This window comes from Protomyctophum parallelum, assembly GCF_964188405.1.
Source record: "Protomyctophum parallelum genome assembly, chromosome: 6".
NCBI classification, from domain to species: domain Eukaryota; kingdom Metazoa; phylum Chordata; class Actinopteri; order Myctophiformes; family Myctophidae; genus Protomyctophum; species Protomyctophum parallelum.
In genome coordinates, this window is record NC_139701.1 from 274,517 (window position 1) to 301,287 (window position 26,771).

Sequence of the window (26,771 nt, forward strand, 5' to 3'; positions counted from 1 at the left end):
TTTGGTAGGCTGCAGATAACTAGCACACCAACATCCAACGCCAAATGAATCTCTACAGTTTGGTAGGCTGCAGATAACTAGCACACCAACATCCAACGCAAAATGAATCTCTACAGTTTGGTAGGCTGCAGATAACTAGCACACCAACATCCAACGCAAAATTAATCTATACAGTTTGGTAGGCTGCAGATAACTAGCACACCAACATCCAACGCAAAATGAATCTATACAGTTTGGTAGGCTGCAGATAACTAGCACACCAACATCCAACGCACAATGAATCTCTACAGTTTGGTAGGCTGCAGATAACTAGCACACCAACATCCAACGCACAATGAATCTATACAGTTTGGTAGGCTGCAGATAACTAGCACACCAACATCCAACGCAAAATTAATCTCTACAGTTTGGTAGGCTGCAGATAACTAGCACACCAACATCCAACGCAAAATGAATCTCTACAGTTTGGTAGGCTGCAGATAACTAGCACACCAACATCCAACGCAAAATGCATGCCTATCAACAACAGATAAATATCGGTTAATGTCAGTATTATTTGCAGACATTGACCGATAACGGCAAATATCGGCTGATATCGACATGTGGCAAATACATGGGTGCATTCCTAATGAAGAATGAAAACAGGATTTTCTACAATAAAAAGACGAAAGAACACTAATGATGGCCAATGTATAGCCGCGTAGGCCTAATACACCATACTATGTGCAACAGGTACATCAAGCCCAGGCATCCATTCCTATTCCACGGTTACCCTTATTCCATTCTCTTACTTTATCCAATCTTCCATCAGGTTAGCTGATACACAGTACTGATTGCATTCGACTGCAGTTTCCCTTTTTAGTCGACACGCAAGCTTGTACATCTGCTAATTTCCCTGAATGTTTGTTAGCTTGTACATCTGCTAATTTCCCTGAATGTTTGTTAGCTTGTACATCTGCTAATTTCCCTGAATGTTTGTACATGTTTGTATGAATGTTTGTACATCTGCTAATTTCCCTGAATGTTTGTTTGTTTGTTGTTTGTACATCTGCTACTTTCCCTGAATGTTTGTACATCTGCTAATGTCCCTGAATGTTTGTTAGCTTGTACATCTGCTAATTTCCCTGAATGTTTGTTTGTTTGTTGTTTGTACATCTGCTAATTCCCCTGAATGTTTGTACATGTTTGTATGAATGTTTGTACATCTGCTAATTCCCCTGAATGTTTGTACATGTTTGTATGAATGTTTGTACATCTGCTAATTTCCCTGAATGTTTGTTAGCTTGTACATCTGCTAATTTCCCTGAATGTTTGTACATGTTTGTATGAATGTTTGTACATCTGCTAATTCCCCTGAATGTTTGTTTGTTTGTTGTTTGTACATCTGCTAATTTCCCTGAATGTTTGTTTGTTTGTTGTTTGTACATCTGCTAATGTCCCTGAATGTTTGCCCCATGCAGAATAGGGAGGCTATAGAGCGTTGCAGCCTCGAGAGACCCGGAAAATAAATCCCCGTTCATTTTCCTCATAGACTTTTCAGAAAGTATTTACATGAAGACGTTTACGCCGCGGACAAAGACAACTCTTTATTTAAAGACGTTTACGCCGCGGACAAAGACAACTCTTTATTTAAAGACGTTTACGCCGCGGACAAAGACAACTCTTGTCGTGACAAATCATGACAACAAACACAATGTTTTGGGCCAAACAAATAATTAGAAAGTAGAAGAAAACGGCAGGTTACAACACTTCTTTTTGTTGTTTTTCTTCTTTGTAATTATTTGTTTGGTCCAAAATATTGTGTTTGTTGTCATGATTTGTCACGACTCGAGTTGGCTTCGTATACGACGCTTAAAAGGTCTTCAAAAAAATACCTTTTGAAATGTCTATGGGGAAAATGCATTGGGATCGTCATGGCGTCGTCATGAAAGGGGGCGACGCTCTGTATGGGTTCAACTGTTGGAACAAGAACCATAGCCTCGCTCTGACCTTCACGTCCTTAACTTCACCTTCATCACGTCAGAAGAGTGATTCTCTCCAGCACATACGTAGAGACATGACCCCAGCAACAATACAACCCATACCACAGAACGTCAGAACTGGATTCAGCATCACATCCTTTAGGATGGAGGCCTTTATTGGCCCATGGCAGCACTGAGCTCTCTGCCGGGCCCCAGAGAGGGAACAATGGAACATTTGGCAGGTCTCCTCGACCCGGGCCGGAACAACACTGTGACACTGTATGAATGGATGGTAAATGATCAGCACTGACCCAGAGGGAGAACACAAACACAAACGACCACTGGGGCAAAGAGTGAGGAACTGATGAACCACAGGGGGCAGCACACTGCCCCACTGGGGCAAAGAGTGAGGAACTGATGAACCACAGGGGGCAGCACACTGCCCCACTGGGGCAAAGACTGAGGAACTGATGAACCACAGGGGGCAGCACACTGCCCCACTGGGGCAAAGACTGAGGAACTGATGAACCACAGGGGGCAGCACACTGCCCCACTGGGGCAAAGACTGAGGAACTGATGAACCACAGGGGGCAGCACACAAGGGGGGACAACAACAACAAAAGGTTACTTTGCAGTGCCACAGAGGGGTGCATCCCCATTCCTACATGCTGCCATTCCGACATCCCCCCATTCCGACATGCCCCCATTCCGACATGTTGCCATTCCGACATCCCCCCATTCCGACATGCCCCCATTCCGACATGTTGCCATTCCGACATCCCCCCATTCCGACACATTTTAGTCCCACCATTCCGACAGTCCACAAATCTTAAATGTATTTTCAAGGCAATTTTTTAAGGGGTGTGTAGCAACTTATAATGTAATAATCAGCTCATAATTTAATTAAAAGACGAGCACATAACTTAATAGATTTTTCTATAATGTAATAATGTGTTACATTAAGAACCTCCACATAGGCGACTCATACTGTAATAAAACTTCATAATGCAATAATGTCTTTATAATATATGAGCTGATTGAGTTTTCATTACATTTTAGCCATGATACTGACATGACACTGACCTTGACACTGACATGATACTGACCATGACACTGACATGATACTGACCATGATACTGACATGACACTGACCATGATACTGACCATGACACTGACCATGATACTGACATGATACTGACCATGATACTGACATGACACTGACACTGACCATGACACTGACATGATACTGACCATGACACTGACCATGATACTGACATGACACTGACACTGACCATGACACTGACATGATACTGACCATGATACTGACATGACACTGGCATGATACCTGCCATGATACTGACATGACACTGACCATGACACTGACATGATACTGACCATGATACTGACATGATACTGACATGATACTGACCATGACACTGACATGATACTGACCATGATACTGACATGATACTGACATGATACTGACCATGACACTGACATGATACTGACATGATACTGACCATGACACTGACCATGATACTGACATGATACTGACCATGACATTGACATGACAACGACCATGACACTGACATGATACTGACCATGACACCGACCATGACACTGACCATGATACTGACATGATACTGACCATGACACCGACCATGACACTGACCATGATACTGACATGATACTGACCATGACACTGACATGACACCGACCATGACACTGACATGACACCGACCATGACACTGACATGATACTGACCATGACACCGACCATGACACTGACATGATACTGACCATGACACCGACCATGACACTGACCATGATACTGACATGACACTGACCATGACACTGACATGACACTGACCATGATACTGACCATGATACTGACCATGACACTGACATGACACTGACCATGACACTGACCATGATACTGACATGACACTGACCATGACACTGACATGACACTGACCATGACACTGACATGATACTGACCATGACACTGACATGACACCGACCATGACACTGACATGACACCGACCATGACACTGACCATGACACTGACATGACACTGACCATGACACTGACCATGATACTGACATGACACTGACCATGACACTGACATGACACTGACCATGATACTGACCATGATACTGACCATGACACTGACCATGACACTGACATGACACTGACCATGACACTGACCATGATACTGACATGACACTGACCATGACACTGACATGACACTGACCATGACACTGACCATGATACTGACCATGACACTGACATGACACTGACCATGACACTGACCATGACACTGACATGACACTGACCATGACACTGACCATGACACTGACCATGATACTGACCATGATACTGACATGACACTGACCATGATACTGACCATGACACTGACCATGACACTGACATGACACTGACCATGACACTGACCATGACACTGACATGACACTGACCATGACACTGACATGACACCGACCATGACACTGACCATGACACTGACATGATACTGGGTGCGGAAGAAACAAAATGACCAAGATTATTACAGTTAGTCAGTTATCTTTCAGTAACAGAAACATAATAGCATTTAATCTGGGGGGAAATCTTGCTAAAACACCTTGACACGACTCTTACAGATTACTCATCATTTTGTATGCATCAATCAATTAAGTCAGCCCTGCCTAAGAATACTGGACAACTCAGCTTGCCCGTTTTTCCTCCCGGAATTTTCCCCAGTGAGGGGGATAACTTTGTAATTATTCTATTGGCTGTTTGTATTCTTTTTGGAAAAATATAAAAAGATACTCCTGTGGAAAGGCTATATTATTTTACTTATATTGACCCTATAAACAATTTAGTATTATTTAGTATATGTAAGGTTTTGCCCACCCAAATGGTACCTCGTCAGATAATCCCCATAGCCTACGACAACTTCTGTGAACAGACTTCACTGTAGTAGCTTTTCATAAATTATATTTGTACTTAGGCTGTTGTCTGCTGTCGTATTTGTATTTGTATTTATTTATTCAGCACAGTATAAAAACAACATAGTGAACATAAATATGAAAAGGGTAAGGTGCTAGGCTGAGGTCTGCCGAGCTTGTTTTTCATAAAAATCCACCGTAGACATTTTATGAGATACTTTCTGTCAAGACTAAGTGATTATTTTTCTGTTGTGTTGCAGTTTGGAAGCACTAGTTTTTATTAACGGGTCGCGCTGCTGCCTCCTGCATTATGTGCAAATTTGAAACAGGTGGAATGCAGGGCCGTTCAGTGACGTACGACGAGTGCTTCCAAACTCCAGCACTTATAAATAATCACCTGCACAGAGGATGTCTTGACAGAAAGTATCTCATAACATGTGGATTTTTATGAAAAACAAGCTCGGCAGATTGAAAGAGGATAATTCAAGCTTGTACTACAGCTGCAATGTTGGTGATTTTAACGTCGTTTAAGACAAGCAGATCACAAACCAAAAAAGATGAATGGGGAGTCAATGGAGGGTATTGCAACTCTAGATTCACCCCATTATTAAAAAAATCTAGAGTTGCAAATTGCGGCAAGCTCTCACTGTGCCCCTCACTTCACATGCGTGTGATTTAAAATAGTTATAACAACATTGGAGAGGGCTGGGGGGTCATGTCATATATATGGCACAGTCTGAATATAATATAGAGAGGGAGACCGCTAATTCAACAAATCATTTTAACTTAAATATTGGTAACTATAGCTTAACCAATATGAATCTATTTGAAATTATTCAACACAAAGTTGTATTGGCTCTTTAAAAGGGTAGAGGAAAAACTATTGTAATAATTAATAATATTCACACAAATAATGCATCTTTAACTTTAACTAAACAATGGAATAAGTCAGATAAATACTAATGTATAAACTAAATGACAAACATTACACGGACATGATTAAATGTCTATAATATCAGATATAGATAGACGCTACTAAGTGACACCACACAGCCTTTAGACAAGGATTTGAGGAAGGGTGCTATAAATTCTACCGTAACACTGCAGCAATATATTTATGTTGGCTTGTAAACGAAGTCCACACCCACAACACCAGAGGGAGTGCAACTAACCATGTACAAGTTAGGTTTAATCTTTGTTTTTAGTTCAATGTTTGAACTTTAAATGCCATTGACAATAAAGAGAATTGAATGTTTGTTTTGTCACCGTTTGTACATCACCATTACATCACCTAATCAACAATTAATTATTATTATTTGGTTGAAATCTTGATCCCATACTCGGGAGCGGGAGGAACATTTAAGGCAGAGTTATTGGCTGTACGGTTGCCTTGACAACAGTCGTCCTACCGGGATATGGGATCTAGACGCTACCCTGCCCTTTTTGTTTGCTTTGGAGGAGCAGAGCTAAAAGAGCCAGTGGTGCTGATCTGGAAAACAACGTTCCTTTCCTCCATATTACAATAGTTTATAAATGATCCTTTACATGTTTTGAAAGGCCCAAACATTGCGTTGATTCGGCTTGTCGCTCGCGCTGTAAGATGGTTGTTCTGACTAATAACAGCAATGAAGAACAGGATATTAATATGTGAGTGGAAATAACGAGTGCTGTAGTCAGCTAGCCTTTAGCATGTACCTTTAAACTTGACATAGCCTTCTGGGTTTGTTATTCAGTGTTAAGCCAGTCATTGCTAGTCATTAAGTCATCAAGATCACCTGATAAAGTGCATATTTTTGTATTTTGGGATTGCCCTTGATAGTCGTTTAGCTGCCAGTGAGCTAATTTAAATGGACTAAATCAGGGGTGTCAAACTGCATGATCCGCGGTCACTAAATGGTTGGAGTAGTTTAATTACAGCTAACCTGATAGCCTGCATAGCACTGTTCTGGCATGTTTTGCAGCTTAGCAACCCATCTGGTTATACATAGACCATTATAATGTGTGATAGCTTAAATATCTATTCATATTAAGTTGCAGAAATATGTGATCTTGCAGTAGTGAAGCGTACAGGGCTATATTTATTATAGGGATTTGTCATGGCAAGAGACACGAGCTTTTATGTACAGTAGGCCTATAGCCTTTACACAATAACATATATTGATTGCATTGAACAGGCAAAAAAAAGAAAGAAACATCTTTTTGCTTGTTAATGTAAACACCGTTAATTATGTCGTTACCAGCCTGCAGGAAGAGGGCTAAATATGGCACGAGCAGACCCAGCTCAGTAGCCAATCACACTGCAAGATTTCCCCGTGGGGCGGGGCTTCTATGTGACTGACCCAGTTGTAGTTTTCATGAATAGTCACGCAGTATGCAAACCACTGCTGGAAAGGATAAGGAATACTTCATTTATTTAAGTACTGTGCTAAAGTACAATAGTGATGTCTATTTCCTTCCTTATATTATACTCAGAGGAAAATGTACTTTTTTTTTTACTCTCACTACAGTCATTTGAAGCAGTTATATTAACCACTTTTAACTCATATCCCTGATTTGGCCATGTCATGTCGTAGGTGAAAATGTTCAAAATGTGTTCAAAAACAGAATGCAATGTGTTGAGCTTGCAGAGATGCTGTTTTTGCACAACACCACTGTACGGCAACAAAGTACTGTGAAAATGATGATGGACATATTTGTAATGGTCAGTGGTGGGCTTTCAAAAATACTGTACTTTAGTAAGTATAAAATTGACTGGGCAACTTTTAAGTTGTACTTCTCTGGAGTAATATTTGACTACACTTTGACTGGAGTACTACTGGTTGAGTGCCATGTCCAGCAGTCGCTGTGTCTCTGACTGGTAACTAATAATAACCCATTTAGGACTGAGGCCGATTCTAAAAGAAAAAACTTCTAAATCCTAAAAGTTTTCTGAAAAACCTATGTTTCCATGTCAGCGGTGCTCAACCTTTTTCATGTCAAGGACTCCCAGAATTGTCTGTATTTGGCCGCGGACCCCCACCTGAAAATGTGTTATTCCAGGGACCCCCCCCCCCCCCAGCAGCAAAAAGATGAGTTAAAACGTTAGCTCTGAAGATTTGAGCCACATTATCACGATTATTTCAAAAATAGCATTATCTACAAGCTCATAGCGTGGCAGATCTGCTATCTTTCAACAGCTAAAGTATAACACAAGCCTTAAACCCATTCTGACCGGGCACCCATTTTGGTGTCAGCATCATGTTATGCTATTGAAAAATAGCAGATCTACAAGCTCATATCGCGCCACCGAGTGGCGCGATACGAGCTTGTAGGTCTGCTATTTTTTGAAAAATCGAAGAACGACTGACATTTTTTAGAATCTGATCTCAGGTCAGAATGGGTCAATCAGACCAGTGTGTGTCCAGTGGAAACCTCGTATGAATCTGATCTCAGGTCAGAATGGGTTAAAACGCCACCAATAGAGGTTCCCGTCCACAATGGGCTAATGAAGCTGTTGTTGTTGTTGTTGTTGTTGTTGTTGCCGTGCAGCCTGACAGAGGAGCGTAAGTGCTCGTCTCTGCCCTGCTCTCCGGCCAAGCGGGTGTCCCCCGCCAAGAGGAAGCAGTTCTTCATCAACCAGGCCATCCGTAACTCTGAGCTCACTCCCAGAGCCAAGGGCAGGAAGAGCCTCCGACGCCAGGAGAACAGTGAGATGGCCTTTCTTTTTCCCCTTCGATTTTAGTTTAGTCATAGTCTTTGGACTGAAACTTCATTTAGTTTTAGTCACATTTTAGTCACCTGGAATGTCTTAGTGTTAGTCTAGTTTTAGTCGACTAAATCTACAGTTGATTTAGTCGACTAAAATGTATTTTGGCGGGTCTTGATGCCGTCGTAATGAGTGTTTTTACACTTGCTGAAAATAGCTGTAGATCAGCTATTTTCAGCATGCAACCAAGTGTAAAATGACTTATACTGGATCTCTTGTCCACTAGTCCCTTCCTAACATTTTAGTCTAGTTATTATTTGTCGACGAAATTGTCAAACAATAAATAAAATGAACAATAACCTTGAATTGACTCTGCGTCCGATAGCATTGTGTCCACAGGAGGCACTAAATCATTGTTTTTGTCCTTTTGGAACAGCGCGCTTCCTCACCAACCTCCTGGAGAGAGAGGAGTGTTCTACCAGAGAGGAGCTGGAGGTGAGCAGCAACCCCGCTCTGCCCTCCATCTTCACCGAGGCCTGCACCAACCAGAGCTACGCCGAGGCATGACCACCCTTCTACACAACCTCACTGTTTATACCGGCTTTAACCCACTTAGGCCTGAGGCCGATTCTACATAAATGTCTTCTAAATCCTAATCCATACTCCTATTTTAGAGCCGAATAAAAGTCGGTTCGGCGCTGTAGAGCCTACAATTTGAGGTTCGGGGGGGGGGGGGGGGGGGTACCGTCCTAAAGTCGGCTCTTCGGTGCTACTGAAAATGTCTGACGAGCCGAAATCATTTCGGCACTACAGCGCCGAAACAGCGGTAAAATAGGAGTATGAATCGGCCCTAAGAGTTGTCTGGAAAAACGTGTGTCACTATATCAGAGGTGCTCAAAACCTTTTCATCAAGGACCCCCCTTAAATGTATTTGGCCGCAGACCTTTGTTCCAGCGACCCCCAGAAGCAAAGATTTGGATAAGAAATGATCGCTTTAAAGGAATATATGCACAAATCTTCACGATTTTTCAAAGATACAGATCTACTAGCCTGTAGCACGGCACAAGCTTGCATATTTGCTTTTTTTTTATTTTACTCAAAAATATAGAAAATTGCAGATCTACGCTCTATCTACTCATTCTTTGAACAACAATGCATGTTTGTGAGCTGTGAGTTTTTCAAAACATTTAAAGGGACCACTTCACCACTTTTCAACCTACCTGTGTCTCATAGGAAGGCTGTGGGCAGTAGGCAGATCTTTTTTTAAACAAGATTGTTTTGGAGAAATATTTAGATTTTTATCATCGTGAGAACGGTGGCTTCCATTTTCTCATTGCAGCTTTTCAGGAATAGAAAGCATGCCGTTTCTGTTAGCTTGGATTCCCCATCGATGATGTCACTGGTGGACGGGTTTCTGAACTGCCCACAGCCCTCCTATGAGACACAGACCGAGTAGAAAATAATTGTGCTATTTTATCATGATCATTAGTGGAGGACCAATTACCGGTATACCGTATGAAGATAAGTTGAAAATTGGTGAAGTGGTCCTTTAACGCTTTTGGAAAATGTTCACTTATAACGACGTGGGCAAAATTAGGGACACCCTGTTGTTAACCTATTTTGGGGCGGGAACCTCTTTTGATGTTTTAAACATATTTTAAACATATTAATATTTAGCTATTGAAAAATAGCAGATCTACAAGCTCATAGCGCGCCACCGAGTGGCGCTCTACGAGCTTGTAGGTCTGCTATTTTTGAAAAAAATCGTGAACATGTGTCGCAAATGAAGACATTTTGTACATTTTGAGGTCGGGCCTAAATGGGTTTAAAAGGCCACGTTTAACTGTTTTCAGCTTATCGAAACGGGGGTGGAAATCCCCCTTCTTCTTAAACGCGCTGTGACCTTTGACCTCTGAACGTTCCTGCCCTGTTCCGCAGCTGTGGAATGACTTCATGAACCGCTCCGGAGAGGAGCAGGAGAAGCTGCTGGCGCTGCTGGAGGAAGACGCCAAGAGGAAGACCACCACCGGGGACCAGGAGCCCAGGGCTGGTGAGAGAACACTGACCTGAGATCAGATTCATACGGAGGTTTCCACTGGACACACACTGGTCTGATGAACCCATTCTGACCTGAGATCAGATTCTAAAAATGTCAGTAGACTCTTCGATTAAAAACAAAATAGCGAGTGGCGCGCTATGAGCTTGTAGATCTGCTATTTTTCAATAGCTAAAGCATAACACGATGCTAACTCCAAAATGGGTTCCCGTTCAGAATGGGTTAAGCAAAAACAAAAGCATGTTATACATCACATAATATAAAAAGTAGTTATCATGAATCGTGTATAAGCTAAGAACGTAACATAACGGAACGGAACGTATCTATGTCAACTATACATACTGTACTATATTATATATTATACAATATACATGTGTACTATAAAGCGCTATGACTACATAAAATGCAATTCTAGTGCCGTCGACGTATAACGAGCTATAAGTCTGTCTAAAATACTCTCTAAGTCGACATAAAATGCTATCTAAGGGGCTAGGCTATAGGGTATAGTGCTATACGGGCCATGGTGGAGTCTGAAGAGGTTGTAGCGGACCCAGCTAGCAATAAGGAGTTGGAGATCGACTGATGAACTTTACCATTTTATTGTAAACTGTCACCGTGAAAACTGAAAGAAAAACATATAATACATACATCAAAGATCAATAAACATCGCATCAATAACGTCACATATCAGTACATCATATATATAAGCAGTTTCATATATAAAAGTAAATCATATTTATGCATTGGCATTGCACATTTCCCATATATACACAGCCTACATTTCTAATAATCTACACAAAGCATCCAGAATCATAAACCACCAGCCCACCATAACACATTACACAATAGATCAAGACCATAAAACTCAATTTATAATAAACTTCTAGGGAATTCAACAACAGTACAGACAAACAACAGTACAGAGTAGACATCCAAACAAAATACCTTTTTCCCCCTTCCAGCTAGGTGCTAAATCATTGAGATATGAACCGCTCGTCTCTCTCAAGGTCCATTCTTGTGTTCTCTCAAAGTTACATGGGGATCGCACCAAACATGTCTAGTTTGTCATGCGATTCCCCATGCCGTCCGGCTGGCTAGGTGCCCAGACGGTTGAGCTAGCCATCCGGGGCCGAAGAGGTGGGTTTGGAGGATGGAGGGTTCTCAATTATTATTATTCAATATACATCCGTGATTCCGTGTTGACGTCCTGTCTGCTTTAAATTATTATAATAATGAAAACACACATGGCAGATAATATATGTTGGTGGCTTCAGTGTCTTGCTAAGGACACATTCAAAGTGTGAAGATCACGTTGACGTTTAGATCTTCTGTTCTCCACAGCCAATCCCACCTTCATGGCCCAGGAGTGCTTCCGGAGGATCGACCGCAGGCTGCGGGCGACGCTCAAGCGCAAGCAGGTCCCCATGGTGGGTATATCGGCTCAAACAGGTCCCCATGGTGGGTATATCGGCGCAAACAGGTCCCCATGGTGGGTATATCGGCTCAAACAGGTCCCCATGGTGGGTATATCAGCTCAAACAGGTCCCCATGGTGGGTATATCGGCTCAAACAGGTCCCCATGGTGGGTATATCGGCGCAAACAGGTCCCCATGGTGGGTATATCGGCGCAAGCAGGTCCCCATGGTGGGTATATCGGCTCAAACAGGTCCCCATGGTGGGTATATCGGCTCAAACAGGTCCCCATGGTGGGTATATCGGCTCAAACAGGTCCCCATGGTGGGTATATCGGCTCAAACAGGTCCCCATGGTGGGTATATCGGCTCAAACAGGTCCCCATGGTGGGTATATCGGCTCAAACAGGTCCCCATGGTGGGTATAACGGCTCAAACAGGTCCCCATGGTGGGTATATCAGCTCAAACAGGTCCCCATGGTGGGTATATCGGCTCAAACAGGTCCCCATGGTGGGTATATCGGCTCAAACAGGTCCCCATGGTGGGTATATCGGCGCAAACAGGTCCCCATGGTGGGTATATCGGCGCAAACAGGTCCCCATAGTGGGTATATTGGCTCAAACAGGTCCCCATGGTGGGTATATCGGCTCAAACAGGTCCCCATGGTGGGTATATCGGCTCAAACAGGTCCCCATGGTGGGTATATCGGCTCAAACAGGTCCCCATGGTGGGTATATCGGCGCAAACAGGTCCCCATGGTGGGTATATCGGCTCAAACAGGTCCCCATGGTGGGTATATCGGCTCAAACAGGTCCCCATGGTGGGTATATCGGCTCAAACAGGTCCCCATGGTGGGTATATCGGCTCAAACAGGTCCCCATGGTGGGTATATCGGCTCAAACAGGTCCCCATGGTGGGTATATCGGCGCAAACAGGTCCCCATGGTGGGTATATCAGCTCAAACAGGTCCCCATGGTGGGTATATCGGCTCAAACAGGTCCCCATGGTGGGTATATCGGCTCAAACAGGTCCCCATGGTGGGTATATCGGCTCAAACAGGTCCCCATGGTGGGTATATCGGCTCAAACAGGTCCCCATGGTGGGTATATCGGCTCAAACAGGTCCCCATGGTGGGTATATCGGCGCAAACAGGTCCCCATGGTGGGTATATCAGCTCAAACAGGTCCCCATGGTGGGTATATCGGCTCAAACAGGTCCCCATAGTGGGTATATTGGCTCAAACAGGTCCCCATGGTGGGTATATCGGCTCAAACAGGTCCCCATGGTGGGTATATCGGCTCAAACAGGTCCCCATGGTGGGTATATCGGCTCAAACAGGTCCCCATGGTGGGTATATCGGCGCAAACAGGTCCCCATGGTGGGTATATCGGCTCAAACAGGTCCCCATGGTGGGTATATCGGCTCAAACAGGTCCCCATGGTGGGTATATCGGCTCAAACAGGTCCCCATGGTGGGTATATCGGCTCAAACAGGTCCCCATGGTGGGTATATCGGCGCAAACAGGTCCCCATGGTGGGTATATCAGCTCAAACAGGTCCCCATGGTGGGTATATCGGCGCAAACAGGTCCCCATGGTGGGTATATCGGCTCAAACAGGTCCCCATGGTGGGTATATCGGCTCAAACAGGTCCCCATGGTGGGTATATCGGCTCAAACAGGTCCCCATGGTGGGTATATCGGCTCAAACAGGTCCCCATGGTGGGTATATCGGCTCAAACAGGTCCCCATGGTGGGTATATCGGCTCAAACAGGTCCCCATGGTGGGTATATCGGCGCAAACAGGTCCCCATGGTGGGTATATCAGCTCAAACAGGTCCCCATGGTGGGTATATCGGCTCAAACAGGTCCCCATGGTGGGTATATCGGCTCAAACAGGTCCCCATGGTGGGTATATCGGCTCAAACAGGTCCCCATGGTGGGTATATCGGCGCAAACAGGTCCCCATGGTGGGTATATCGGCTCAAACAGGTCCCCATGGTGGGTATATGGGCTCAAACAGGTCCCCATGGTGGGTATATCGGCTCAAACAGGTCCCCATGGTGGGTATATCGGCTCAAACAGGTCCCCATGGTGGGTATATCGGCTCAAACAGGTCCCCATGGTGGGTATATCGGCTCAAACAGGTCCCCATGGTGGGTATATCGGCGCAAACAGGTCCCCATGGTGGGTATATCGGCTCAAACAGGTCCCCATGGTGGGTATATCGGCTCAAACAGGTCCCCATGGTGGGTATATCGGCTCAAACAGGTCCCCATGGTGGGTATATCGGCGCAAACAGGTCCCCATGGTGGGTATATCGGCTCAAACAGGTCCCCATAGTGGGTATATTGGCTCAAACAGGTCCCCATGGTGGGTATATCGGCTCAAACAGGTCCCCATGGTGGGTATATCGGCTCAAACAGGTCCCCATGGTGGGTATATCGGCTCAAACAGGTCCCCATGGTGGGTATATCGGCTCAAACAGGTCCCCATGGTGGGTATATCGGCTCAAACAGGTCCCCATGGTGGGTATATCGGCTCAAACAGGTCCCCATGGTGGGTATATCGGCTCAAACAGGTCCCCATGGTGGGTATATCAGCTCAAACAGGTCCCCATGGTGGGTATATCGGCTCAAACAGGTCCCCATGGTGGGTATATCGGCTCAAGCAGGTCCCCATGGTGGGTATATCGGCTCAAACAGGTCCCCATGGTGGGTATATCGGCTCAAACAGGTCCCCATGGTGGGTATATCGGCTCAAACAGGTCCCCATGGTGGGTATATCGGCTCAAACAGGTCCCCATGGTGGGTATATCGGCTCACGACGCTAAAGCCAAATTCCAATACCCAAAATCTCGGCCACTCGCTCACTCACACTCGCTCACTCCAGCATGGAGGTGTTACGGTGAAATTGGTGACGTGTTGACATCACATGACATCAGTGTCCGAATGTAAATCGTTGCAGTTTGTTCATTAGCAGAGTTCAATATAGCGGTATTCAGGCCACGTATTCAAAGACCTCCATGTAAGTTGTGTGAAGTCCACAAGATGGTCAAATATTTTGACAGGTGGCCCAGGCCGTAGCGTAACGGTCTGGGCACCGGACTGGTGATCCAGTCGCGGTGTGCCGCGGGTTCGACTCCCGGACCCGACACGGCCTTTACCGCATGTCATCCCCCCATCTCTCTCCCGTTTCCTGTCAGCCTACTTTCTATCCCTTAAAAAAATCAATAAAGGCGTAAGCCGCAAAAAAATATCTTTAAAAATATATATATATATTTTGACAGGTCACCAATTTCACCATCATTTGCCATGCCGGAGTGACCGAGTGTGAGCGAGCGAGTGGCCGAGATTTTGGGTATTGGATTTTGGCATAACCCATTCTGACCTGAGATCAGATTCATACGAGGTTTCCGCCGGACACACACTGGTCTGATGAACCCATTCTGACCTGAGATCAGATTCTAAAAATGTCAGTCGCTCTTCGATTTTTCAAAAATAGCAGACCTACAAGCTCGTATCGCGCCACTCGGTGGCGCGATATGAGCTTGTAGATCTGCTATTTTTCAATAGCTAAAGCATAACATGATGCCAACACCAAAATGGGTGCCCGGCCCGGTCGGGTTAAGAGAACTTCAACGCCATCGTCGGCGATGGCCGTCCCCTTTAGTGTGAGTGTGACTGACCGTGGCCTTCATCTCCTCTGTTCTCAGGGGACCCTGGAGGGGCTGGAGGGAGACGTGCTGAGCTTCTTCATGGCTCAGCCGCGCTCCGTCTACACCACCAACCTGGGCAGCAGGTAAATAACTCTCTGTTTACACCACCAACCTGGGCAGCAGGTAAATAACTCTCTGTTTAAACCACCAACCTGGGCAGCAGGTAAATAATTACTCTCTGTTTACACCACCAACCTGGGCAGCAGGTAAATAATTACTCTTAATTACACCACCAACCTGGGCAGCAGGTAAATAATTACACTTAATTACACCACCAACCTGGGCAGCAGGTAAATAATTACTCTTAATTACACCACCAACCTGGGCAGCAGGTAAATTACTCTCTTTCAAGTTTATTTTATTGGTCATTTAAAATACACACACCTTATAAAATGTATTCAGGGTTTTCTTATTTTTTTTTCTTTTTTACCAAAAAGGAGTGTTTGGCAGAAGCCTCAGCTTTTAATGCCAGCCCTTTTAATATTCCTCCTCGGCGTCATCAGTGCCCATACCCGAAGGCGGGGTTGGTGAAAGGGCCTTTCTGTGTGGAGTTTGCATGTTCTCCCCGTGTCCCCTAGGGTAGGTACCCTCACAAAAACATGCAGTAATCCTGGTCTCTAAACTGCCTCCCCCTGGCCAGCCGGGGCGCCTGATGGAGGGGAAAGGAACTGGTGGGAATAATGTGTTCCTTCCACGCGCTACGTCCAACCAGGGAAACTCCCCCCTGTCAGGTGTAAAGGAGCAACTTGGACACTCAAGCATGAAGGAAGCATGAGTTAAGTCCGTTGCTCTCCCCAGGTTGGCGGAGGGTGTGTAGAGCCCAGGATCACATTAGATGATTGACACAGGGGTGAAAAATGGGTTACAAAATCGTGGGATAAAAAATATATTAAAAAAAAATATATATATATTCAAAATAGCTATAAAAAGGATGGAAAAAAAACAAAAAACAGACAGACAGACAGACAGAAAAACATAACAAAACAAAAACATACAAACAAAAAAAACGGAGAAGGACAACAGAAATAATAATAATAATAATAATAATAATAATAATAATAATGGTAATGATGATGATAATAATAATAATAAACATAAAGGAGGAAGGAAGGAGTATTTTGGTTATACTTTTATGATATCAATCCACTTTGATCTGAGCCTAATATGTCAAGCTCACGATGCTTGTAGATCGTCTATTTTTGGTAAAGATATTATTTGTACAGGGAAAAAAGGAGTGGGCCTAGTATATAGATTATAGACCCCTAGTGGTCAAGGGTTTAAGAGTTGGGGGGGAAAAGCACAATGACTTAAACTCAAAGTGCCGTAAGATATATTTAAGCTGTAACATATCTCCCTCTTGTGGGAGATAACTTCATGTTTAACTTCATGTGTGATTAACTTCAACTTTATTGTTTGTGTTTTCTAGGGTTGGAACTTTGGAAGTGCTTTAAAACCCATTTTGGTGTTAGCATTATGTCGTGCTTTAGCTATTGAAAAATAGCAGATCTACAAGCTCATAGCGCGCCACTCGGTGGCGCGCTATGAGCTTGTAGGTCTGCTATTTATTTATTTTAAATCGAAGAACGACTGACATAGAAACATGGCTTTTTCAGAAAACTGTCATTTTCAAACAGACATTTTTAGAATCTGATCTCCGGTCAAAATGGGTTAAATGCTAGATTTAAAATTTTAGCTTTTAGTCATCTTGTCCTGTTTTTTTGCTCACTATCTGTGGGGATGACCTACATACATTTCACTGCATTTTAAAAATACTACTTTTTTTTAATATGTATGAGACGAATAAAGATTGATTGATTGATGTGATGTTGTCTGTGTTTGTCAATCAGCTTTGAGAGACTGCTGCTCCATGCCGTCTGCCAGTACATGGACCTGGTTTCAGCAAGTCAGTATCTACAGTACTCATTTCACATATTTGGAAAATGTATTGAATGTTTTATATAGCTATAATAAATGTATGACATGTCCTACTTGCATGGCTATTGGTTCAACATTCGACCGTGTGTCAATTTTCATCTTTGCAGGCCAGAAAATGTTCAAGCTTTTTTTTTTTTTATGGCAAAAACAGCAGATCTACAGGCTCACTCGCAGTATTTTCAGAAGTAAAAACAAAAAGTCAGAACTTTTCGAAAATAACGAAAATCGCATGCTTTGACTGTTATCATCATCATTTTTCGACCACGGTCGAGATCATGGATTTCACAACGCCACGCCAGACTTTCCCCGCCATCCCCAGTTCCTGCTTACTGGTGAATGTGTCCCTATAGCAATGACATCGGGGAACGAAGGAAAGCATTGTGCTTCAAAGTATAACATATATCTTATAAGTGTAAGAAGAAGAAGAAGGAAAGCATTGTGCTTCAAAGTATAACATATATCTTATAAGTGTAAGCAGAAGAAGAAGGAAAGCATTGTGCTTCAAAGTATAACATATATCTTATAAGTGTAAGCAGAAGAAGGAAAGCATTGTGCTTCAAAGTATAACATATATCTTATAAGTGTAAGAAGAAGAAGAAGGAAAGCATTGTGCTTCAAAGTATAACATATATCTTATAAGTGTAAGAAGAAGAAGAAGGAAAGCATTGTGCTTCAAAGTATAACATATATCTTATAAGTGTAAGAAGAAGAAGAAGGAAAGCATTGTGCTTCAAAGTATAACATATATCTTATAAGTGTAAGAAGAAGAAGAAGGAAAGCATTGTGCTTCAAAGTATAACATATATCTTATAAGTGTAAGAAGAAGAAGGAAAGCATTGTGCTTCAAAGTATAACATATATCTTATAAGTGTAAGCAGAAGAAGGAAAGCATTGTGCTTCAAAGTATAACATATATCTTATAAGTGTAAGAAGAAGAAGAAGGAAAGCATTGTGCTTCAAAGTATAACATATATCTTATAAGTGTAAGAAGAAGAAGAAGGAAAGCATTGTGCTTCAAAGTATAACATATATCTTATAAGTGTAAGCAGAAGAAGAAGGAAAGCATTGTGCTTCAAAGTATAACATATATCTTATAAGTGTAAGCAGAAGAAGAAGGAAAGCATTGTGCTTCAAAGTATAAAATATATCTTATAAGTGTAAGAAGAAGAAGAAGGAAAGCATTGTGCTTCAAAGTATAACATATATCTTATAAGTGTAAGAAGAAGAAGAAGGAAAGCATTGTGCTTCAAAGTATAATATATATCTTATAAGTGTAAGAAGAAGAAGGAAAGCATTGTGCTTCAAAGTATAATATATATCTTATAAGTGTAAGAAGAAGAAGAAGGAAAGCATTGTGCTTCAAAGTATAACATATATCTTATAAGTGTAAGAAGAAGAAGAAGGAAAGCATTGTGCTTCAAAGTATAATATATATCTTATAAGTGTAAGAAGAAGAAGGAAAGCATTGTGCTTCAAAGTATAATATATATCTTATAAGTGTAAGAAGAAGAAGGAAAGCATTGTGCTTCAAAGTATAATATATATCTTATAAGTGTAAGAAGAAGAAGGAAAGCATTGTGCTTCAAAGTATAATATATATCTTATAAGTGTAAGAAGAAGAAGGAAAGCATTGTGCTTCAAAGTATAACATATATCTTATAAGTGTAAGAAGAAGAAGGAAAGCATTGTGCTTCAAAGTATAATATATATCTTATAAGTGTAAGAAGAAGAAGGAAAGCATTGTGCTTCAAAGTATAACATATATCTTATAAGTGTAAGAAGAAGAAGGAAAGCATTGTGCTTCAAAGTATAACATATATCTTATAAGTGTAAGAAGAAGAAGGAAAGCATTGTGCTTCAAAGTATAACATATATCTTATAAGTGTAAGAAGAAGAAGGAAAGCATTGTGCTTCAAAGTATAATATATATCTTATAAGTGTAAGAAGAAGAAGGAAAGCATTGTGCTTCAAAGTATAATATATATCTTATAAGTGTAAGCACACATAGTGTAGCATGCAGTGTGTCAGTCGGGTGTGACACTAATGCCTCTTTTAGACGGCGACCATCTCCAGATAAAACGTCAAAGTCCCGTTGCGTTCTCATTTCTGATTGACCCTTTACACGAGAACGCACACTTAACCCATTCTGACCGGGCACCCATTTTGGTGTCGGCATCATGTTATGCTTTAGCCACTCGGTGGCGCGATATAGCTTGTAGATCTGCTATTTTTTGAAAAATCGAAGAGTGACTGACATTTTTTAGAATCTGATCTCAGGTCAGAATGGGTTAATCAGACCAGTGTGTGTCCAGTGGAAACCTCGTATGAATCTGATCTCAGGTCAGAATGGGTTAATGAAAACGCTATAACGTCGCTAGGTGGCGCTAACGGGCTGCCTAATAGACCAGTCACCCACGTACAAGAAGAAGAACCCAGAGCAACCCAGAGCATGCAGGCAGAGCGCGCCACAATTTACAATTTACAATGTAGGCATTTAGCAGACGCTCTTAATCCAGAGCGATTTACATTAAGCAAGAACAAAAAGCATGGGAATACATCACATAAAAGCATTTATCATGAAACATGCGTAAGCTAAGAAAGTAACAGTGGAATATCTATATAATGAAACTATACATACACTATACATATAAACTATACATATTTACTACTATGCTATACATATGTACTATGGCGTGCTATGACTATATACAATGCAATTATAGTGCTGTCTACATAACATGCTATAAGTCTGTATAAAATGCTATCTAAGCCAACATAAATGCTATCTAAGGGGGTGGGGTAAGTGCTATGGGCCATGATGGAGTCTGAAAAGGTGGGTTTTCAGGCTACGGCGGAAGATTGGGAGTGATGCTGCAGTTCTGACTGCAATGGGAAGTGCATTCCACAGTTTTGGAGCCAGAAGGGAGAAGAGTTTGGGACGTGTGGAGCGTTGTTGTCCCGGCATTTTTAGTGAGGGTACTTCCAGCTTCCCTGCGTTGGCTGATCTGAGTGCGCGGGAGTTTTTGTAGGGTTCAATCATACTTGCAAGATATGGGGGAGCCATGCCTTTGGTTGCTTTGAATGCCAGCATCAGAGTTTTGTATTCTGTGCGGGCAGCGACCGGGAGCCAGTGGAGGGAGCGGAGCAGGGGGGAGACATGTGAGAATTTTGGCTGGTTGAAGACCAAGCGAGCCACGGGATGGTTACCGTATATATTTTATAATACATTAGGCTACATAAACGCGGCTGCTGCCTATCACAAGGCTTTTTATTTACATCATGGTTTTACATTCACCATCGCTGATGAGCAGCGCTTTGTAGGCGTGAAGGGAGGCTTGTTCAGGAACTCCATTATATCATAGCCTATATATATCTATGTATGGCTCTGCATTCATGTAATAAACGTATGCGCTGTGAGCCAACGTGAGCCACGATGTCATACGTTTTGCGGATTCACCGTTTTGCCCGTTTACACGGAGAAGGGATAAAACGGCGTTCTCAAAGATTTCCACTCTGGGAGGTGGTTTCACCTCCTGAGAACACCGTTCTCGTCTAAAGGGAGCAAACGATACTTTATTTTGCCGTTTTCTATGAACACCGTTCTCGTCTAAAGGGAGCAAACGATACTTTATTTTGCCGTTTTCTATGAACACCGTTCTCGTCTAAAGGGAGCAAACGATACTTTATTTTGCCGTTTTCTATGAACACCGTTCTCGTCTACAGGGAGCAAACGATACTTTATTTTGCCGTTTTCTATGAACACCGTTCTCGTCTACAGGGAGCAAACGATACTTTATTCTGCCGTTTTCTATGAACACCGTTCTCGTCTAAAGGGAGCAAACGATACTTTATTTTGCCGTTTTCTATGAACACCGTTCTCGTCTAAAGGGAGCAAACGATACTTTATTTTGCCGTTTTCTATGAACACCGTTCTCGTCTAAAGGGAGCAAACGATACTTTATTTTGCCGTTTTCTATGAACACCGTTCTCGTCTAAAGGGAGCGAACGATACTTTATTTTGCCGTTTTCTATGAACACCGTTCTCGTCTAAAGGGAGCGAACGATACTTTATTTTGCCGTTTTCTATGAACACCGTTCTCGTCTAAAGGGAGCGAACGATACTTTATTCTGCCGTTTTCTATGAACACCGTTCTGGTGTAAAGACCATCATAGTAACATGGGTTGGTTGGTTGTTGTGCCCGTCTAGGCTCCGGCTGTAAGGGCGCCCGGAAGACCCAGGTCTTGAACAAACAGGACGAGTTCCTCCCACCCAATCCCCTGCTGTCCGTCTACCTGGACCAAATGAGCTGAGAGGCAGGACGCTGCTGAGAGCCAATCCACTGCCATCCCGTCCGTCTCTGTCTCTCTCTACTCCCTCTGCTTTTCTGACTGAGGTACACAGACGGGTGAAATCCAGCTTCGGTACAGGTTGTGTGTGCTCTCTTCCATTCAGTGTAGTCTGTAAATCCCCGTCACCCCCCTTGGACCCCCCTTGTCAATGTGCCAACTGGAATCTCACTTTTGAAACACTTTCTTTGGGTCATTTCCCACATCTGCTCCCCACGCCCCAGACAGTGTCTTTTAAGTTGCTTTATTCAATATTTAGAATATCGATTAGTTATTTCATGCATGGACTTACAGGGCTCCCTGGTACAACATTACATTACAGAAGATATTAGAATAATAATGAAATAACTAGTGGGAAAATGTATTTCTCCTCGTTCATTAGATTTGAGGACAATATCAGTCCCCAGAAGAAGGGACTGACATCAATGGGTATACAAAACATGGTTAACATGGAGTTTGAAGAAGGGACTGACATCAATGGGTATACAAAACATGGTTAACATGGAGTTTGAAGAAGGGACTGACATCAATGGGTATACAAAACATGGTTAACATGGAGTTTGAAGAAGGGACTGACATCAATGGGTATACAAAACATGGTTAACATGGAGTTTGAAGAAGGGACTGACATCAATGGGTATACAAAACATGGTTAACATGGAGTTTGAAGAAGGGACTGACATCAATGGGTATACAAAACATGGTTAACATGGAGTTTGAAGAAGGGACTGACATCAATGGGTATACAAAACATGGTTAACATGGAGTTTGAAGAAGGGACTGACATCAATGGGTATACAAAACATGGTTAACATGGAGTTTGAAGAAGGGACTGACATCAATGGGTATACAAAACATGGTTAACATGGAGTTTGAAGAAGGGACTGACATCAATGGGTATACAAAACATGGTTAACATGGAGTTTGAAGAAGGGACTGACATCAATGGGTATACAAAACATGGTTAACCGTCTTCCTGCCATTGCCGAAGCCCTTCGGCAATCAAAGCCTCAATTTGATAATACACCTTGCTGCCATTGCCGTAGCCCTTCGGCAATTATACTTTTATAGTGCATATGATCGATCGAGCCATAATGCTACTCACGTTAGCCGGTTAGCTAGCAATGTTGTTAGCACTGCACTGGATCGTTCAGATTAGATCGCGGTCGCCATAAGAATCCATTCTATCCGTTTCTTTCAATCGCCTGTATCTCCTATTCCTTGTCCCAGATGGCATTTTTGGTCAAACCAGCGTTTCTTTGACGGCACAGAGCCGACGTTGTGCAGTGCTATATGTACCGGCATTGATTCGATTATGTAAACAAAGGTTGTCTTGGCAACGTAAAGCTGGCAGGGATAAGCTCACTTCCGGTTGAGGCAAAATGTGGCTTTTCAAAATAAGAGCTCAAATTAAAAAAATGCTGGCATGAATTAGGTCCTAATTTCTCAATAAATGGCAGCAGTAAAAGGGTTAACATGGAGTTTGAAGAAGGGACTGACATCAATGGGTATACAAAACATGGTTAACATGGAGTTTGAAGAAGGGACTGACATCAATGGGTATACAAAACATGGTTAACATGGAGTTTGAAGTTGAATTGGCTTACGTAAATAAGCAACATAAAATGTCTCTGGACTGGTGCACACAAAGGAGGCAAAGTAGACATGCAAATGACCCCAAAAGTGTCTTAAAGTGAAATTCTCCTATAAGTGGGCTTTCTTTAATTGTGAAAATAATGCTATAGCAATGCATTGGTACTAAGATAAGGGTGAGACAGGATGAATTGGAACTAGTCCACTGCAGACATATAGGGCTCCATTTTCGTCACCGCTAAACCCCTTAACCCTAAACTTCTTTGCCTTTTTCTTTTTACTATTTTGCAAAACATTTTTGAATAGTTAAAATGGCCAGTCTACAAGCTCACAACGTGTCAATGTAGATTGGCTAGTTGAACTATTCAAAAATGTTTTTCAAAATAGTAAAAAAAAAAAAAAAAAAAGGCAAAGAAGTTTAAGGAATAAGGGGTTTAGCGGTGACGAAAATGGAGCCCCTATTGTATGTACACACATGGTGTTTTTTGTTTCTTGACCCTTTTTCCAATGAAACACGCCTCCAAAACATGAAAACAAGTTCAGATAAAGGTAAAGTGCTAAATATTATGAAATTAATCTAAAAAAGTACTGCTTTCCCTGCCAACAACAAAGCACAATGTGTGTATATATATATATATACCTTAAATCAGTATAGGATTTGTATAAAGTGACATTGTTGTGAGACATACATACGGTACATCAAATCACAAGTCTGTCCTCAAGCACAGGCACAAGGCCAGTTAATGTCTGTCTTTTATTAAGGATATAAAATAATAAGAATCTCCATCTGCTTAATAATATAACATGTTTGTGCAGATATGAGGTTTTTCGCTGTGGGAATAGTTCTCCACTAGCTAGCTAGCTAGCTTTCTTTGATCTGGGTCTTTTATAGACTCAACGTAACTGAACTCTCAATTAGGTTTACTGTCATTATAGATGTGTTGTTACACTAACTAAGTCTTTCATTGGAAAAATCTACTAATCATTCAGATTTCAATATGAACAGAATACATGTAATGTTTCAAACTGTGGAAAAGTTCATCAAGATTGAATTTAGACCCCAAAAACTGTGTTCCAACAAGTTCAAATTTGAAAGCACTTTTCCAGTTAACATACTGTAAACAACCCCGGACAAGCACTTATGCCTTATAAATCAATATGGCAACTTTCTACACATTTATATAAATGTATATTATTTATACATTCGTACTGTCTAGCTTTTGTGAAATGCTTATTCAGGTCATGTAAAACATCTCATCTTCATCATTTATTTTGTACTGTCGACTACGGTCTGATGAAACTTGACCTGTCGGTGCTTTTTAAAATTAACTTAAACGTTTTTTTGTGTGTCAACAACCAAAGTTTGCGTGTGTGCGTGCGTGCGTGTCACTGCATGCGTGTGTGAGTGGGTTTCTCAGGCTTTTAGCGTCTCACTCGGAATGTCATTTTGTAACTGTCACGCGGTGGCATTGTTTTTCTTTGTAATGTATGCATTTTTGAAAGACAAAGTTACTGACAATAATCTCTGCCTGCCGTGTTTACCTGTCAAATAATATCGTGCTGTAAATACAGGGCTTATAATGATGGATGTATGTATGCTAATGTTAAAGCTTTATTGTCCTTTTAGAAGATGGATGTCTTATGTTTATTTTAATCACATAAACCCTAGCCTCCCGTCCCTATTTTGGGGTAAGAAAATGGCGGAAATAGCCGAACCACCAGCTCAACAAAGAGATTTGTTGTTGAGAGAAATATTAGCGGACCTAGTATTGAGCCCTGGGTGGGTGGGGTGGGGGGGTTAACTAAGTATAAGAGGGTTTAAGTGGTTAAAACAAGTGAGCGTACATCACCACCTATTTATAATCGCACAATAAGTACAGAGGTACAGCAATGTTGCCTCATTATTTATACGATGTGACACTGTGTTGTGTTTTGCTTTCTTTATGAGTGCCGAAAACGTGTCTGCAACAACACTTTTAATAAATGTGCGTTTGACGCCTCAGTGACCTCATCTTTATAGTTGGATAAATGAACAACCACGTGTCCTGTTTGTCATTTCTGTCATTTCTGTAGACCTTTTTGTTGTCCACATACATAGATTTTTGTCTAGATTATTCAAGAGTTTCAAAAATGGGAAATGAGCCAATCTACAAGCCCACAACGTTGCGTGATGCGGCCCATTGCGGTCTTGTAGATTCACTATCCGTTGTAGGAGAAGTGCTGTAGATGGGGCTTAATGTTGTGTGTGTGTGTGTGTGTGCATGCGTCTGTGTGGGGGGGGGGGGGTCTCAGCTTTTCTCTGACGTGTATATAGTGAGCTCCCAAGTAAAAAGGTTAGGAACCACTGCCTTTTTCTTTTCTTCATGGTAATAAAATCAAATCCCAAAATGTCTTCATGTGTTCGTTCCTCGTCAGAACCACATGTCGAGTCAAAGGGCCCCCCCGCCCACGCTGTGTCCGTATCTGACTCATTAGCATGTGCTAATATGTCTCAATATAACGTAATGTAACGTATCTGACTCATTAGCATACATGTGCTAATATGTCTCAATGTAAAAGGAGAGAGACGGTCACAGTGGGGCGATTAACAAACAGTTGTCATGTGACAGGTGCCGTACGGTGTGTGCAATACTAGTCCACAGGAAATAACTTGGGCAACATGTGGACACAGTTGTTGCTGGTGATAAGATGCAACAGGATGTGTTGTCGGAAGCACATTTAGCATGGATTAAAGTTCTCATGCAGTCACAACCGATTTAAGTCCTTTAGATTCCATAGAAGACATGGGAGGCATGTTGTGCAGCAACAATAGCCGATCTACAACCTTGAGAGCTTGTATAAAAAGTTAAACTAAATATGGAGTCTGGCCCGGGCAGAGGCCTTTTGTGGCCCGGCAGAGGCCTTTTGTGGCGGTTCTGGACAACCGTGGGTCCGACCGACTCGACACCGGGCACTGCACTCCCTGTGGGGGTGTGGGACGCGTGTGTCGAATTTGAAGTCGGTGGGGCGAACGGTTCTCGAGTTACGTGGATTACAGACATACAGAGTACAGAGACTTGGTGCATTTAGTTAGATAATGTTATGGGCTCAATCTCATAGGCACATACACCCATGGGTTGTTC

General features: G+C 42.5%; 1 protein-coding gene across 1 annotated transcript; it reads left to right on the forward strand.

The window, feature by feature from the left end:
* The first annotated feature begins 6,367 nt into the window (after nucleotides 1-6,367).
* On the forward strand, nucleotides 6,368-25,651 carry r3hdm4 (R3H domain containing 4). Its single transcript, XM_083767614.1, has 8 exons — nucleotides 6,368-6,552; nucleotides 8,434-8,591; nucleotides 9,027-9,151; nucleotides 10,529-10,640; nucleotides 11,988-12,073; nucleotides 15,772-15,857; nucleotides 17,622-17,677; nucleotides 21,917-25,651. Exons 1-8 carry the CDS (start codon nucleotides 6,506-6,508, stop codon nucleotides 22,018-22,020), a joined length of 774 nt encoding a protein of 257 aa, XP_083623740.1. The 5' UTR covers nucleotides 6,368-6,505; the 3' UTR covers nucleotides 22,021-25,651.
* The last annotated feature ends 1,120 nt before the right edge of the window (nucleotides 25,652-26,771 follow it).

What these genes read in the sequence shown, in the direction of transcription:
- r3hdm4 (XM_083767614.1), top strand. Translation starts at nt 6,506, where the DNA reads ATGGTTGTTCTGACTAATAACAGCAATGAAGAACAGGATATTAATAT. An exon ending in GAAGAACAGGATATTAATAT is followed by an intron (nt 6,553 to 8,433) that starts GTGAGTGGAAAT and finishes GTTGCCGTGCAG; the next exon opens with CCTGACAGAGGAGCGTAAGT. An exon ending in GGACCAGGAGCCCAGGGCTG is followed by an intron (nt 10,641 to 11,987) that starts GTGAGAGAACAC and finishes TGTTCTCCACAG; the next exon opens with CCAATCCCACCTTCATGGCC.